Raw genomic sequence first — 14,496 nt, 5'->3', positions numbered from 1 at the left:
CTGCTTATTTGGGAACAGTCTAGCCTAAACAAGCCTCCCAGCTCACACACCCACTCCCCCGTCCAATTCCCGATAATCTCTCATTATATTCTACATCCAACATAGCATGTCATGTAAATCAACAATTCCTATAGTACTGTGTAATTAAGCATAGTGTCCCAGTTGCAAAGCGAAAAAAGCAAGAATAACAAATCGACAATCATTATCTACATCCCCTCGGCACCGCCCCGGGAGATTCTGCTACAAACTTTCATCCATCGCACTTGAATCGCGCCCCAGTATCTCCTCCAGAAACCCTCGAGGGACACTTGCCAGCGGTGATGCCGCAAAAACAGTACTTCCGTTGGCTTTGGCCTCTGCATATGTCATCTCCATCTTCTCTCTCGCACGCGCAACCACACAGTGGTTGTATACCTCTTGGACATCGATCCGCTCCGCGGGATCGGTGCGCATCATATCCTGGATCAGGGTCAGCAACTCGTTGCTCCCCTCCCAGTCAACCTCTGAGAAATCTTCTCGTCGAAGTCGATGCCACGATTCTCCTCTGGAAAAAGACAGACGCAATCCTTCAGTATCACAGCAACGGAACGGACGGTCCGCGGGAAACACTCACTGATCAGGGACCACGATGTTGGTTGCAGTTTCCAAGATTGTCATGCCGAAACTGGAAGGTTGACATGAGAAGGTTGTAAAAACAGAACACCGATGGAACCGTGCGAGGCTTACCTGAACACATCAGCAGCTTTGCTATACCGCCCTTGTAGCACTTCTGGCGCCAAGTACAGTTTGTCGCCTTCTCGCTCGAAGCTGCTCGTCGTTTCAGAACCATCAGCTTCGACGATCGCCATTCGCGGCCAGAGCGATGCCATCCCAAAATCACCAATCTTGAATCGTCCCTCATGCGTCACGAAGACGTTCGAAGGCTTCAAGTCCAGGTGGATGACGCCTGATTCATGGATGAAGCGGAGACCCTGGTGAATAAACAATGTTGAGCACCGACGTTGCTGTTGAAAGCGAGCGAGATTAATTACTTACGTTACTCAGATCTACCACACACTTCCAAACTCTGGCTTCGTCCAATCGCGGGAACACCTTGCCGTATTCCCATAAGAAGTGCGCCAGGTTGCCCGACTCACACAACTCCGTTTGGATGAAAAGCGCTTCGTCCTCTTCCCAACTGTCGATGTACGCCAAAACGTTGGGGTGTCGGCCGTCTAATCCACAGAGTTCGGCGGATTCAGAGAGGTGTTTGAGGACCTCAACTTCTTCCCATAGCCGCAGTCTGTCACAAATCCCAAGTCAGCGCTCCATTTCCATAACAACCGAAGAAGTTGAGAAGATTTTTGTCGTCATTCCTCATTCGCATAGTGCGGAGGCGGCCTCAGAAGTCCCGAAAAAGCAACTCACCTATGTTTAGCACCCTCGAATCGCTTCGATCTCTTGATTGCGTACACCTTGTTTTCATCCCCGCCTTTACTTCGAACTTTGATGACACTGCCGAATTCCCCACTGCCGACTTCATCGACAGTAACAAAATCGCGCTCAAAACGTCCAGATTGCTCAGTCAAGGATGGCTCTGACAAACGTCGATTCACCAGGCTAACCCTCGGTGGTTTGACATCCGTTCCGCGAGTTGAACCACCCTTGCGGTTCGTAGGCGAGCTCGCAACGCCTGAACTCGTCGATGAACCGGAAGCGGACCGTTCTGTCAACTTGGAAAATGTTCCGGACGGCGACAGGTTCGCCGCGAGTTTGGGAAGTTGCCAGTCTGATAGGGGAGGGCAATCATTAGTGTACTGAGCGAGAATTACAGTTAAACAGACTTACCTATTCCTTTCGTTCGAGTCGGGGTGTTGGCCTGAGAGGTGGTTTCGCTACCACTGGAGAAGGCACCGCTGCTGCTACGGCGCATGAGCCATCGGGTTCGAGGATTGGCGAAAGGGCCGCTTCCCCCAAACAACCCAACAGGATGGCCCAATCCCAACTTGGTATATCGGCTATCCTTTTTGGCGCTCGGACTGTCTTCTTCGTCTTCAGTGTCGGTGCATTGGTCCAAAAGGCTCTTGCCACCCATGGGCATCACTGCTGGCATGCTCTGGCGGGGTATCTTCCTGGTCCTGAGAGGTGCAACATCTTCCTTGATCCCAATCTTAGAGGCAACTGCGCTTTGCCATGGCCTGTCGGGACCCAAGAATGCGGTGCGAACTTTCTTCACGGGAGTGCCGGGAGGCCTTTTGCTTCCCGGTGCAGGTCCCTTGGTCGCAGCTGCTAGTGTCCGTACGATGAACTCGTCGACTTCGGCTTCGTCATCTGTGAACCTGGGCCGATGATCGTCCGAGTCTTTATCGTGAACCTGCGGTCCCGGCCAGTTAGTCGGTGCAGTGGTCAAAGGCGTAATGAGACCATCGTCAGATCCGAGAGAGCTTGAACTGGTGGAGGCTCCTGGCATGACAGCGAGTGAGCCACCGTAGGGCCGGCTGACTGACATTTCGTAGTCGCCCAAGGACCGTCGTTTGATTGACTCGAACTTCCGAGGGAGAGGTTTCTTGGAGCTCGGGGACGGAGTGCTGCCAGTGAGACTGAAAGTGAAGGAGCTTTGAGCAGGTCCTTCGAACGACATTTCCTCGTCCTCGTCGGTACTGATGTAGCTGTTGTCACGTTGAGCCGCTGGGGGCACACCGTACATAGGGGATGGGGAGCTGGGGTGGGCAATATGGGCCCAGTCGCCACTGGTTCCTGTACCGCCATAGCTATGGCGGTTGGGGGCTTTAGAGCGAGCAGACTTGATGTCAGGGTTGGGAATGCCAGTGGAAGTAGTGGTCCGTGTCCTGGCCGGGGATTGCAGTGGAGCTGACTGCGGAATAACGGGGCCAAAGAAGAGAGTAGCCGCACTTAAATTGTCCTGACGACTGATAGGCGGGCGGGGAGCGAATACGGGTGGTTTAATATAAGGTCGAGAGGCGACGTTGCTAATTCTGCGACGAGGGGCTGGAGAGCCGGCTTCGGACGAAGAGGAACCACTGGGTGAAGCGCGGCTGCGATAGGCATTCGAAGAGGGAAAGGCAATCGTTCCACTGTGCCTTGGACGCGTCTTGCTCAGGAAAGGCTTCTTTAAAGACGCGTAAGGGCGGGCCAAGCGACGTTGTAGCACGTTACATACCTTGACCGGCGAAGGGGACTCGAAAGGCTGTTGGTTGCGAAGCTCGGCGGACAGGGGTCTTGTCCGAGCCCTTCGCTTCACAACACGCCCGCCAGGGGAGACAGCCTCGACAACTTCTTCCTTTTCCTTCCCTTTCGACGCAGTCCTAAACAGGTTGGCCCCAGCTTCTTCGTCAAAGTCGCAATCGGAATCGTTACTGGTATCCATACGATTGTCCCTATCGCTGAGCTTGAGTTTTGTGAGGGTCGCTGTCTGCTTGCGGAGGAATTCCTCGGCCTCGGCCTTGCTGTGCGGGGTCTTGGTGGCGAACTTGGGAGCAGGGAGAGGGCCGAGTTTCTGGAAGCTGCCCGAGGCCTCTATCTTCAACGGAGTGCATTGAGGAGTGACTTTGCGCTTGGTGCCGATCCCTGCGCGCGAAGTCAGCATCGGACCATTGGATGAGGTGGCGATGGGCTGCGGTTCGTTGAGGTTCCTGTCGGCGAGTGCTACGCGTCCAGCGGTGTTGTAGGGTGACTTGAGGGGTGTAAAGATAGGCTGTGAGGTTGGAGAAGATAATCGAGGAGAGTTGGAGTTGGAAGAGAGGAAGATGCGACCCTCCTCGTCATCCGCTTGGATAGGTAGTGGTTTTGTCGAATAGGCTGGATTCTGGAAGATATGCGCCTGCGCTGGAGACCTGTAGGGGGAGTTTCTGAAGAGGTCGTCGATGTCCTGGGCATCATTGTTGAATTTTGGGGAGAATATTGTCGGTTGTCGCAGGGGCGAGGGAGTGAGCATTGGCGAATCAAATGGGCGAACGGTGTCTGCGCATCGTCTGGGCGGTGTACAATGATAAGTTGGAGACATAGTGGAGTCGTAGGGAGAAGAATGGTGGGAGAAATGTTTTGTCGGGGTCGATAAAAGCATTGGATAGCAAGGCGGTGTGGGTGATGTGGTGGTGGGTGGTGTCAACACGCGTCAGGACCAGTTGTCAGGCTCCGGCCTGGGATTTGGTGTTGGGTTCTTGTTAAATAGTGGTGATAAACGTCGAAATTGTCGTGCGCGTCGTGTCGAACAGCGAGCAAAAGGAAAAGGAACGTGCTTTCGGCGTGTTGTGGGTGAATAAATAACTAGCCGCTGCTCCCACACGCTAGCCCCTCCTTGCATTCAACAATATGTACCTCCCCCCACGTGATCGTGCCGCCACTGTTTGGTCCGCTTGGCTTTGTTGCCTCTTTCGGGCCAACAATCCCCGAATAATCTGCTTCCGTCTCTGTCGCCTTTCCAGGGGCTGTTCAATTCAACATCCAGTTCGTCATCGCACTCATTCTGCTCTTCTTAATACACTTTAAGTCTATTGTTCAGTCTCTGAGTCTTTCTCTCAGCTTTGTGGGCCCTTCGTCGTCTGACTTTTCTTTTTTTTTCTCGGTACGGCGTCGTACGATATGCTGAGTCAATTAGGCACTAGTCATCCCGAGTCGCGCTCCAGGCGTCATCCAGAACGGTCACGCAAACTTTGGGGAAAACATGCCGAAACGCGCGTCTCTGGAGTCTGCAATGGTTATAGCACGAAACCAGAATACACATCATGATACTGCCGCTTCTACTAGCGCTTTCTCGAATGCTGTACTGGAATGTTCAAGTTCCAACACCTTGACCCTTGCTCCGTGCTTCTCATTACAACTCGACTGTCTCGGAACTTGCACCCCAATTCACGTATTCCCAACTCTTACGGAATTGCAGCAAATCAATGCGACCTGCGCAACCTGTCCCGTCCTCTGAATGCAAGACATTCGTATTTCGACGCGTCGATTACGATTATTTCCAGCTTGCCCTTTAGCGTCATCTCGTATCCATTCATGGCGCTTCATCAATGGCTACGCTACGGACGACGGTTGCCCTGTGCACCCTCCGTCACCCGAATCCCGAAGGCACTGTGTGCATCTGATCATCGCCCTCGAGCCGGAGACATGGCATGATCAACTGCTAAACCTGACACAAGCACGATATCCGCGGTGCAAATCCGCTATGTAATGATCAAGTGCTGGGTGACCGACTGTTCGTATCCAAAAGAATGCCCACCTTCTATGAGACTGTGGCCGATATGAACGCTACTCGTCAGCAACGATGGACCCGTGTATTTTTGCATGGTCATCTTGTGTTGTGAAACTCGTCGCTTTTTCATTCCAGCACCGAGTGGGCAAATCGATTATCCCGTCCAGTGTATTGGGTCCTGTGCGAATGGGCAGCGCCGCGCATGTATATTCTTTCTCATTCCACAGCACCCCATTCGATGTTGCGAAGTGAGCGCATTCTTAATGCCGTACACCTTCGAGTAGGTCATTGATCTTTTGAATCATGTCGTCCCTGTTACACATGATACTGAGGACTGTTCGCTTCACCACGATCATTTTCTTCTCGGTGACTATCCTCCGCCTCGAGGTAAGTCTGTGTATGAATGTCGCATCTCACTCAGGCGGTTCCGTCGGCCATGAGCTTCCATTTCGCAACTGGCCTTCAATTCCCGAAACTGCGAAACCTGGGATCTGTCAGCGGATGGGCCTTTGGGCGCCTAAACGCTTGATTATGGGGTTAGATGATGTACCCTCTCCGCAATTGTATACCCATGGATCATAGTAGGACGCGAGTACTGGTACGTCCTTATTTATGAGCCCCCCTGCGACGCGGCACCGGAAGACCGGATTCGATCAGTAGCATACATTCCCTTCCACTGCGTAGACTCCTATCAAAAGGCAGACCTCTGTAAATCTGTACCACAGACACACTGGAGTCTAATACCGCCATTCTCCATACCTGAAGGTTTCGAAATAGTGATGGGACACCGTTGGAGAACCCAGCTTTCCAAGGCTATCCATTGTCATCGCAGTGCCCAAAACACCGCACATCCAAAAACAAACCCACCACTTTCTGATGCCGCTGAAAGGTGTTGGTAGATCTACTACATATCCATTTCCTCGACTGAGCCACTTGACTGGTTTCATGCCAGGTCTCAAGAAAGGGGTCGACAACACCACAATGGGCGCTAGAGCGGGGCACAGTCCAAGATCCAACTATAGGCCGGGCCAGAACTGCTCCGTACCACCCTCATTCCAATTTAACTCGCGTCCGTGAACTCCAAAGCCTTCCAATACAAATGTCTCCAACAGTTGAATACCGTTACTACATACCCCAGACTCGGTTGCAGCGTGACTACGAATCACCCGAAAATAACATATACACCGTACTTGGATAAAACTAAGCCCGAGGTTGTGTTGTACATCCAACGCGTACACGGGATACTCTGTGATAGCCAGTTACTGGCACTGAACCTGGCGCGGCGAGTTACAGGGCCAATAAGGAAATGGAAACCGAGCTGGTTTGGGCGCTTATGCAAAGCTCGGAAAATACCACAGGAAGCTATATCGAAGTGATAAGATAATACGAGTGGTGGTCATTCCGAGTCGACGCAGATTGATTCGGGTGATGCAGGAGGGGTGTTAGGGATCGTTTCTCTGAAGGATGGATTGGAACTAGTAAGACACAAAGACCGACGGCAGCGCGACAACCGTCCCTCAAAGCGATGAAGATAGATACCACCGCGTAGTGATTTAAATTTAGGAATTCCTCGTTGCCCATTTCTCTAGGTCTCCCCTGAGTACTAGCCTTGACCGCGATCAAGACGAGACTGCGACAGCGCACTCACCGTGAGGCTTGCTAGTGGTTGATCATGGCGCCAGAGAGCGGGTACCTGCGGGAGATGATGGGATCAGACCGGCAATGGAATTATCTTATCCGGCATGGCGGAAGCTTTCAGTTGCTCCCTTCAACGACCTCAAGACGACCTCGACCCAGGTAAATCTCGCCCTTTTCCAACTGCCACGTCCAGCAAACCAAAATGGCGTCTCTTGAAATATCGTATGTGAAGGATCCTCATTGTTTAAGTGAAGTTTTATTATGGAAAAAACCTTTTTGTAGCTCTGTGTTGCAAGGCGGATACCAACACCCCGTGGCTCGCTCGTGGCAAGGTCGACGAGGTCTCGCAAAGTCCATGTTCATGTACCCAATCTTCATTACCGACGACCCGAATGCTTCTACTGTGATCCCTTCACTTCCCAACCAGCGCCGCTGGGGACTCAACAAGCTTGAAGAGTTTCTCCGGCCTCTCGTGAGGAAAGGTCTTCAGAGTGTGATTCTCTTCGGTGTACCTCTCAACTGCACCAAGGTAGACTCCTCGTACTTGTGTGCTTGCAGGAAGGCTAAATAGCACTCTATAGGACGGCCGAGGCACACCAGCAGATGACGAACAAGGCCCTGTAATCCAAGCCATCAAGCTAATCCGCCGTTGCTTCCCCAACCTCTACATCGCCTGCGATGTCTGCCTCTGCGAATACACCGACCACGGACACTGTGGTCTCCTCAATGAGGATGGATCCATCAACACCGAACCCTCTGTCGACAGAATCAGCGACGTTGCGGCCGCTTATGCCCGAGCTGGTGCTCACTGCGTCGCGCCTAGTGATATGATGGATGGTCGAATCATGGCTATCAAGAGGAAACTCATTGACGGTGGATTTGGGAACAAAGTGACGCTCATGAGCTATTCTGCCAAGTTTGCTAGTTCGCTGTATGGTCCTTTCCGGTGAGTCCATCCTCTTCTTCCACCCGGGAGGGACCGCTGAATGATCTGTATAGAGATGCTGCAGGAAGCGCGCCTTCTTTCGGAGACCGTAAATGCTACCAGTTGCCTCCCGCAGCCAAAGGACTTGCTCGTCGAGCTATCGTGCGTACCAGTTTACTTTCTTCTTCCACTAGACTCACCATTTACCCAGCTTCGAGATGCTAACGAAGGAGCCGACATCATTATGGTCAAGCCCTCTCTTCCCTACCTGGACATCATCGCTGACGCTGCAGAGCTGACCCCCGATCATCCTATTGCTTGCTACCAAGTCAGCGGTGAATTCGCCATGATCCACGCAGGTGCCGCAGCTGGTGTATACGATTTGAAGACCATGGCTTATGAGAGCGCCGAGAGCATGGTCAGGGCAGGCGCGACTCTTATCTTGAGTTATTTTACCCCAGAGTTCCTCGACTGGCTGGAGGTTTAGGATTAGGGGTGTCCGATGGCTAGCGCTAATTGGAGCATGGCAAATACAAACAAGTGTACATCATAGTGGATCAAAACGCGCCTTGTAAAACTGTAACCACAACCACATACATACCACCTGGACATGGGTTTCCAACGCTCAATATTCTATCTCTTATCCACCATAGTGTTGGTTGGAACAGTCTACTCGGTGCTATACGACACATACCTTGATACCTCGGACCCCTTCCTCACCCATCTGCCTCACCCTCTCAGCCATTCCCATTACTTTGCCTCCAAGAAGAACTGGCTCAACGTTTATTTCATCAAGAAAGCATGGGGCTGGACGTCCGCAGTCTTCCTCTTGAACTGGCTGACAACGCCCACATTACCAGCGTCACCAGCGTCATCGCCTAACGCGACCCGAACAACAACACGGACATCCAACCGCCTCCTCCTCACGTTCCTTACACTCACTGCAGTTTGGATCCTGTTCACGAACTGGTTCTTTGGTCCTGCACTCCTCGAACGCGTTGTGCTGGCCTCTGGAGGCCAATGCATGCTTCCAGGTCCAGGAAACACCCCCCTCGTCCTCCCCACTGAATACTGCTTTACCAAATCCACAATTTCAGCTGAATCACACCCAGACCTCTTCCAATCCCTATTCACCACCCCCAATGTCAACAAAGACGGTAGCCCTGGCCTCAACTCAGAAGCAGTAGGAGTCGCCACCTTCACCTGCCCTCCCACCGAACCCGACTGCATCCAAAATATTCGCGGTATACCCCGATTGCGTAAAGGACACGACGTCTCGGGACATTTGTTCTTGTTGACGATGAGCGTTCTCCTGTTGAGCAAGCAGCTCCAAGTTTCTCTCGGCGTCTCGAGGTCGCAGGGAGCGTGGTCGACGTTGCATACTTTTGCCGTGGCTTTAAACGGAGTGTTGCTGGGACTTTGGTTGTTGGCTAGTGCGACGACGAGTGTCTATTTCCACTCTCCCTGGGAGAAATTGACTGGCTTCCGTGAGTGAATTCTCCCTTTTGTTAACTCATTTCTGCAACATTTCTGACACACCCTTTCCAGTGCTGGGTGCTGTGGGATATGCCGTCTCCCAAGCGGTGACGTCAGTCATCCTCCCAGAACCAGCTGGCGCTTACACCAGGACCAAAGTTCAATAATTCTCGACACCCTTTCACGACTTTCATTGGACGAAATCTCAACATGATCTCGGGTTTCAATGTATCTTACACGAATAAATTAGAGGTACAGTAATAGATAATGTCCATCCCCCAAGCCCAAAGTCGAATGTAGAGAGCGAACTTGGAGCTTCTACTACTAGGAAAGGCACCATGCAATGAAACACCAAGTTAACACGCCGGGCCAGGAAACGCTCAAGTAGTCTACAACCGTAACGGCCAGCAGACTCTGCCGTTTTCTGTGTAATCCTGGGCCTTCAAACAGCGAGACCAAATTCCGCAGACCTGCAATATCAGGAGGTCGCAAACTGATTCTCCTCCTCCTTCCAGCCAGCTCAAAACTCCAACTCCATCCACGCTCGCTTGTCGACCCGCGTTTTACACCCTTGATGTATGGCGCTGAAATGAACTCCGAGAACTTGCGCTTGTGTTTCGAGTGCGAAGAAGGGGCTGGAAGGAACGGTGCTTGTTGATCATCTGAGGTTTCATTGTTGACCATGTCATAGTCTTCCTCCTCTTTCAGAGCCATGGACGACGTGGATGCTGACCTCCCCATTCCACCCACGTCCGACCATTCTTCGTCATGGTCGTCGTGGTACCGCCTTTGAGCAGATTCGCGTCTCAAAATCGAGTTGCTATACTGAGAAGGTTGCATTGGATCTTCATCTTCCTCGTCCACACTGACTCCTCGGAACGGTGATTCCGGAACAACCAAAGATCCCCCTAACGTCGGTGTACCAGGTCTGGAAGATGCTCGAAAAGTAGGCGGCCCGGTGGAATTGAACCCACTCGCACTATGTGGAGTGCGCAGGACGCCCGGGAGACCAACGTTGTTGCCTGGCCGGGGACTGAGCGGCGTATTGGGAGAATACGGCGACCAAGTGGGCGTTGTTGCCCAAACCAACGTATTCGACGGCGCTCGAAGGTGAACCGGGCTGCTTCTGCCACTTGACGAAGTCGAACCTGAATCGCCTGCACCGATACGAATCGGAGGTAAAGAATTGTACCTATACCTCCCCCGCCCCTTCCTCCTTGCCGTGTAATTAAGGAGGAATAATGCAAGGACAGTGAGGATGAAAAGCGGAGTGTAGAATGATGTGTAGATTTTGCTCTGGTTGGGAAGGAAACAAGGGGTATCGGCGATAGTGTTTGGATTAGGGTTCGCCAGCGGAGTGGAAGAGTCGGAGGGGTCCATTATCGAAAGAAGCTGGAACCCGGGTCGTTGAATGTGAACAGACATGGAGAAGGACTTCAGCGTGACTTCGCGGATTGAGTGCGCGTCGTCAGGGTTCGTATGACTGTATTCGCAATAATCTCGGTTGTCGCCACTGTTAATTAAGTCGAAAGCGTGGTCAGTACGCGGTTTTGGAAATGTCACATTTTAATAGGCAGCGACCCGAGGGAATGTATTGAAGGAACGAGGGGAAGCAGTAGAATGGGGAAAACGAGGGAGGCGATATCGAATCAATGGAGAAGAGTAGGAATAACGAAAGAAGCATTTTGACTTGCCTGAAAACAGCAACCGGTTGTAACGTTTTGAGCAAAAAGGTCGTCGTTTGACGTCCAAGCATGCTTTGATATCCATGCCCTACGTCACGGCGAATAGTGCCCTTTTCACGAAGTGGACCGCAGTTCGCCATCTCGGGTCTCGCTAGAGGAATATGACTGAGCAGGATCACAGGCTTCTGTGATTTACCCTCTTTTTCACCTAGAAACGCCCGATTAGAATCAGTAATCCGACAATGAGGAATCTGCTGCGAAAGCTCAGCGGGATAAATCATACCATCTTCGGCGTCAATCTTAGATGCGATATCGTTCACGAAAGCGATAGGACCGTCTGGGATGGGCGTCCATTTAGCAAATGAAACCCCTCGACCTGCTCGTTGGTAGTCTTCATCGACCAAGCCCGGAGCATTGAGTATGACGAGCGTGTGGTTATTCACATCAAAGGCTTGACTGAGAGGGCCAAACGACTCGGTAAAGTACCCTCGAACGCGCTTCGCCACTGGCGTGATTTCTCCCATCCTATCCAAGTGGAGAGTCAGTTCCAATGACGCACTTCAAGGTGAACTAGAGCGCACGTAATATCGTTGTTACCTGGTACATAATATGTCGCTACGCCGGCATCTGTCTTGAATATCTTTTTAAATTTTTTAACCGCCTTGGAATAACTAGCAACAAAATGCACCAGAAGACATGTCAGGAAGGTTTAACGTCTTCTTCATTAAGCCTCAATTAAACACGACGAACACACCTTTCTGCGTTCTTTGCTTGCTTTCCATTTGACAGCATGTCGCCGAGGAAAATGACTACATCGGGTTTCAAGCGGGTAGTGACATGCCAACTCTTCTTCAGATTTAGATCATAGAAGAACCGGCGAATAACAGAGGACCAGGCTTCGCCTCGACTTTGCAAAAGTGGGTGCTTGACTTGGGTATCGGATAATAAAAGAACGTGTGTTGGTCTTTTTCTGTTATCACCCTATAAGAGCGAAATTGTGAGGCAATTATAAGACTTAGGAACGACGAAGCAGGTGGGTGTGGGTGTGGGCGTGAAAGCGTTGAAGCACATACCTTCGCGCCTTTGGGCGTGGGCCATCGACATCCTCTGAGAGTCCAATAAAAGGCACCAATTTCACCCCATATCACGACTATTATCCCCAGAATCCTGAAGACGTTCTTCCTGACGGCTGGGGAATAGAGGTGACTCTGGCCAGCAGAACGGTTCGTGAGGACTGCATTGCTCTTCGCCATTGATGTTCACATATGCTGGACGTTGTAGGTTACTGTCGCTGCGATTTGTTCAGCCTATATGTTATGAATGTCCTTACCTGGAACGCCGTGGTGGTTGTCAGTGAGATGCTTGTCAGCGTCTTCAGCGTCGTCCCCCTATTTACTTGTATTTACCCCGGGGTCCTCATCAATCAGAGACCTGTCTCGGCGCGGGCGCGTCGATCCATCACCGTTCCTCAGAGCAAGCTCTAAACGTTGAGAGCACTTCAGGCAATAAGCGACTCTAGTACAGTGGATGGGTAACGAATGTCGTTATTATGAAAAGAGTAGAGTGGGTAAGAATATCTATACAATCAAATGCTGCACATCTATGTATGTGATAGCCCGTTGATACAATAAACGAAAACTATGCAGTCTGCCAGTCCATGAGTGGTGCCAATAATACAATGCAAGGTATCAATTAGTAAGTGTACGTTGCTCAAGTCGAGCCCTTCTTGCTATCATCCTCATCCGTCGCATCCTTCTCCTTCCACCGTTCGTAGGTGCGGGTGAGAGTCCGCCGCGCAAGAACGAAAGGCTCATCCGTGCGGGCCTTCTCCCAAACGCGAAGTGCAAATTGCTTGTGTTCCCCAGATAACAAACTCTCCTTGAAGATGGAGAGCACCTGGCGAGACGGTGCCAGCAGCTTGTCAATGCGTTCCCACAGTGATGGCCATTCAGGCGGTATGTGCAACAACATCGACTTAGCACTGTGGTGATAAGAATTAATATCTTGGCAGACGACAACATGGAACATGGGGGACGTACCGGTCCTCTGGGGAAACATGCGGTGGAAAGATTGAACCCGAAAACTTGCCGCCATACCGCTGTGCCAACTCCTCCTTGTCAACGCCACCTTGCTTCAACCGGTCTTGGAAGTCTTGCCACACCTCCTTTCTCTGCTCTTGCTGTTGTCTGTACGCATTCTGCTTCTCCAAATCGAAAGACATCAACTGCATCCTCTCCAACGCCGCTCTCCGACTCGACGACGTCCATAGGTACCAACCCTCTTCCCAGTTTCGTGTATTGGGGCTTGACTTGGATGAAGAGGGCTGATCGTCAGGATCCTCAGGGGCCTTCCCACCAAGTAGTCGAGGAAGATTGACGGGCTGGCCTTCCGCAGGGAGGGGATAGTGTGCCTTGCCTTCTGCATCCACGTTGGAGTGTCGTTTAAAGGAGACGATGTTCCGAACTTCATGGGGAAAGACTTTGCGAATGCATATTGACCTGCAATTGGATTCGCGTCCATGTATCCGCCCGCTAACCGTCTGTGTGCAGTAAGTGAGGCACCATTCGTCGACTTTGGGCGAGAAACGCCCTATAAACGAGATCAGGCTTGATTGGAGGGGATAAACATGGCCGACTTACCCTGCGGGGGAGTCAGAATCTTTATCGTGGGCCAGTCAGCGAACGGTGGCTTCCTGACTCGCTGCTGCTGCTGTTGTTGCTGCGAAGATTCAGACTGCTTCGAGCCCGAGGACGGTTGTGGTTGAGACTGGGACGACATAACTGGGAGTTGATGGGGTTGTGGTTGGAGAACAAGAAAGAAAAATACGGCAACGCACTAAAGTCGTGCTCACCGATCTTTCACAGCCTCCGGAGTCAACTTGGCTTCTTCTGGGGTCAAGCCGTCCCGACATACACGTAAGCGATCACCGATCAAAGTCACGCGACACCGCGAATCGGATCTCCAATCGGAGACTGAATTGAAACAGGGTCATTTTCTTCGCGCATTGATTTTCTTTTTTCCTTCAAACTCTGCCGCTGGAAGAATCGCTGTCGCAGCTCACGTACTGAGAGCCTCGAGCTCTCTCATTCTGCTGTGGGGAAAGTCCCCGGAGGTGCAGAGAATATCCTCGTTCTGCAATGGAAAGCTGCCGATTCCAAGCGCATCGGTCCAGGGACGTTGGGATGGCGAAGGTCGATTTGGATGCGTTCTAAGTTCGCGTTAGCGGTCTCGTTTGCATCCTCCGCTTCGTCCACTCTGCTGCTCAGCTGAAGCCTTGTCGCGTCGGTGAAGGCGGGAATGCGCAAAGATATGAGCGCGTTTCTTGCTCGGCATGACGGGGTAACGGCTGGGCATCTTGTTGCTCATAGTCATAGTTATGCGATTGTAGACTTGCGCAAGCGGTCGTTAACTCAATGGGGCTCACTCTCCAACGGCAGAGCCAATTTTTTTCCTCCTTGGAGCCTCGTCGCTCTTGTCTGCTATGGGTGGTTCATGGAAGGGTAACGGGTGAGTCCTTCTCTCCTTCTCTGTTTATGATGTTCGATTCTTTGAATTGAATTTCTTCATGGAGAACACCTGGC

At 51.7% G+C, this 14,496-nt stretch overlaps 5 protein-coding genes across 5 annotated transcripts; 2 read left to right on the top strand and 3 right to left on the bottom strand.

Moving 5' to 3' along the window:
• Positions 1-240: 240 nt before the first annotated feature.
• Positions 241-4,003, bottom strand: CC1G_01961 (other/WEE protein kinase; the record flags this gene model as incomplete). The annotated part of the gene is made up of 7 exons (XM_001830273.2): positions 241-544; positions 614-664; positions 727-971; positions 1,036-1,282; positions 1,408-1,768; positions 1,828-3,109; positions 3,161-4,003. 7 exons carry the CDS (start codon positions 4,001-4,003, stop codon positions 241-243), a joined length of 3,333 nt encoding a protein of 1,110 aa, XP_001830325.2.
• A 3,028-nt stretch (positions 4,004-7,031) lies between these two features.
• On the top strand, positions 7,032-8,241 carry CC1G_01960 (delta-aminolevulinic acid dehydratase; the record flags this gene model as incomplete). Its single annotated transcript, XM_001830272.1, has 5 exons — positions 7,032-7,051; positions 7,112-7,358; positions 7,411-7,775; positions 7,829-7,916; positions 7,966-8,241. 5 exons carry the CDS (start codon positions 7,032-7,034, stop codon positions 8,239-8,241), a joined length of 996 nt encoding a protein of 331 aa, XP_001830324.1.
• Positions 8,242-8,364: 123 nt separating this feature from the next.
• Positions 8,365-9,397, top strand: CC1G_01959 (hypothetical protein; the record flags this gene model as incomplete). Its single annotated transcript, XM_001830271.1, has 2 exons — positions 8,365-9,241; positions 9,303-9,397. The coding sequence occupies 2 exons, from the start codon at positions 8,365-8,367 to the stop codon at positions 9,395-9,397; spliced, it is 972 nt and encodes a 323-aa protein (XP_001830323.1).
• A 157-nt stretch (positions 9,398-9,554) lies between these two features.
• Positions 9,555-12,168, bottom strand: CC1G_01958 (hypothetical protein; the record flags this gene model as incomplete). The annotated part of the gene is made up of 6 exons (XM_001830270.2): positions 9,555-10,743; positions 10,949-11,123; positions 11,199-11,440; positions 11,497-11,586; positions 11,670-11,896; positions 11,989-12,168. The coding sequence occupies 6 exons, from the start codon at positions 12,166-12,168 to the stop codon at positions 9,555-9,557; spliced, it is 2,103 nt and encodes a 700-aa protein (XP_001830322.2).
• Positions 12,169-12,439: 271 nt separating this feature from the next.
• Positions 12,440-13,705, bottom strand: CC1G_01957 (hypothetical protein). Its single transcript, XM_001830269.2, has 3 exons — positions 13,555-13,705; positions 12,955-13,504; positions 12,440-12,896 (listed from the first exon to the last, which is right to left on the bottom strand). Exons 1-3 carry the CDS (start codon positions 13,691-13,693, stop codon positions 12,626-12,628), a joined length of 960 nt encoding a protein of 319 aa, XP_001830321.1. The 5' UTR covers positions 13,694-13,705; the 3' UTR covers positions 12,440-12,625.
• Between the last annotated feature and the right edge of the window lie 791 nt (positions 13,706-14,496).

The sequence above is a fragment of the Coprinopsis cinerea genome, assembly GCF_000182895.1.
Source record: "Coprinopsis cinerea okayama7#130 chromosome 3 map unlocalized cont3.3, whole genome shotgun sequence".
In the NCBI taxonomy this organism is placed as follows: Eukaryota; Fungi; Basidiomycota; class Agaricomycetes; order Agaricales; family Psathyrellaceae; genus Coprinopsis; species Coprinopsis cinerea.
This window is presented reverse-complemented; position numbering and strand designations above follow the sequence as displayed.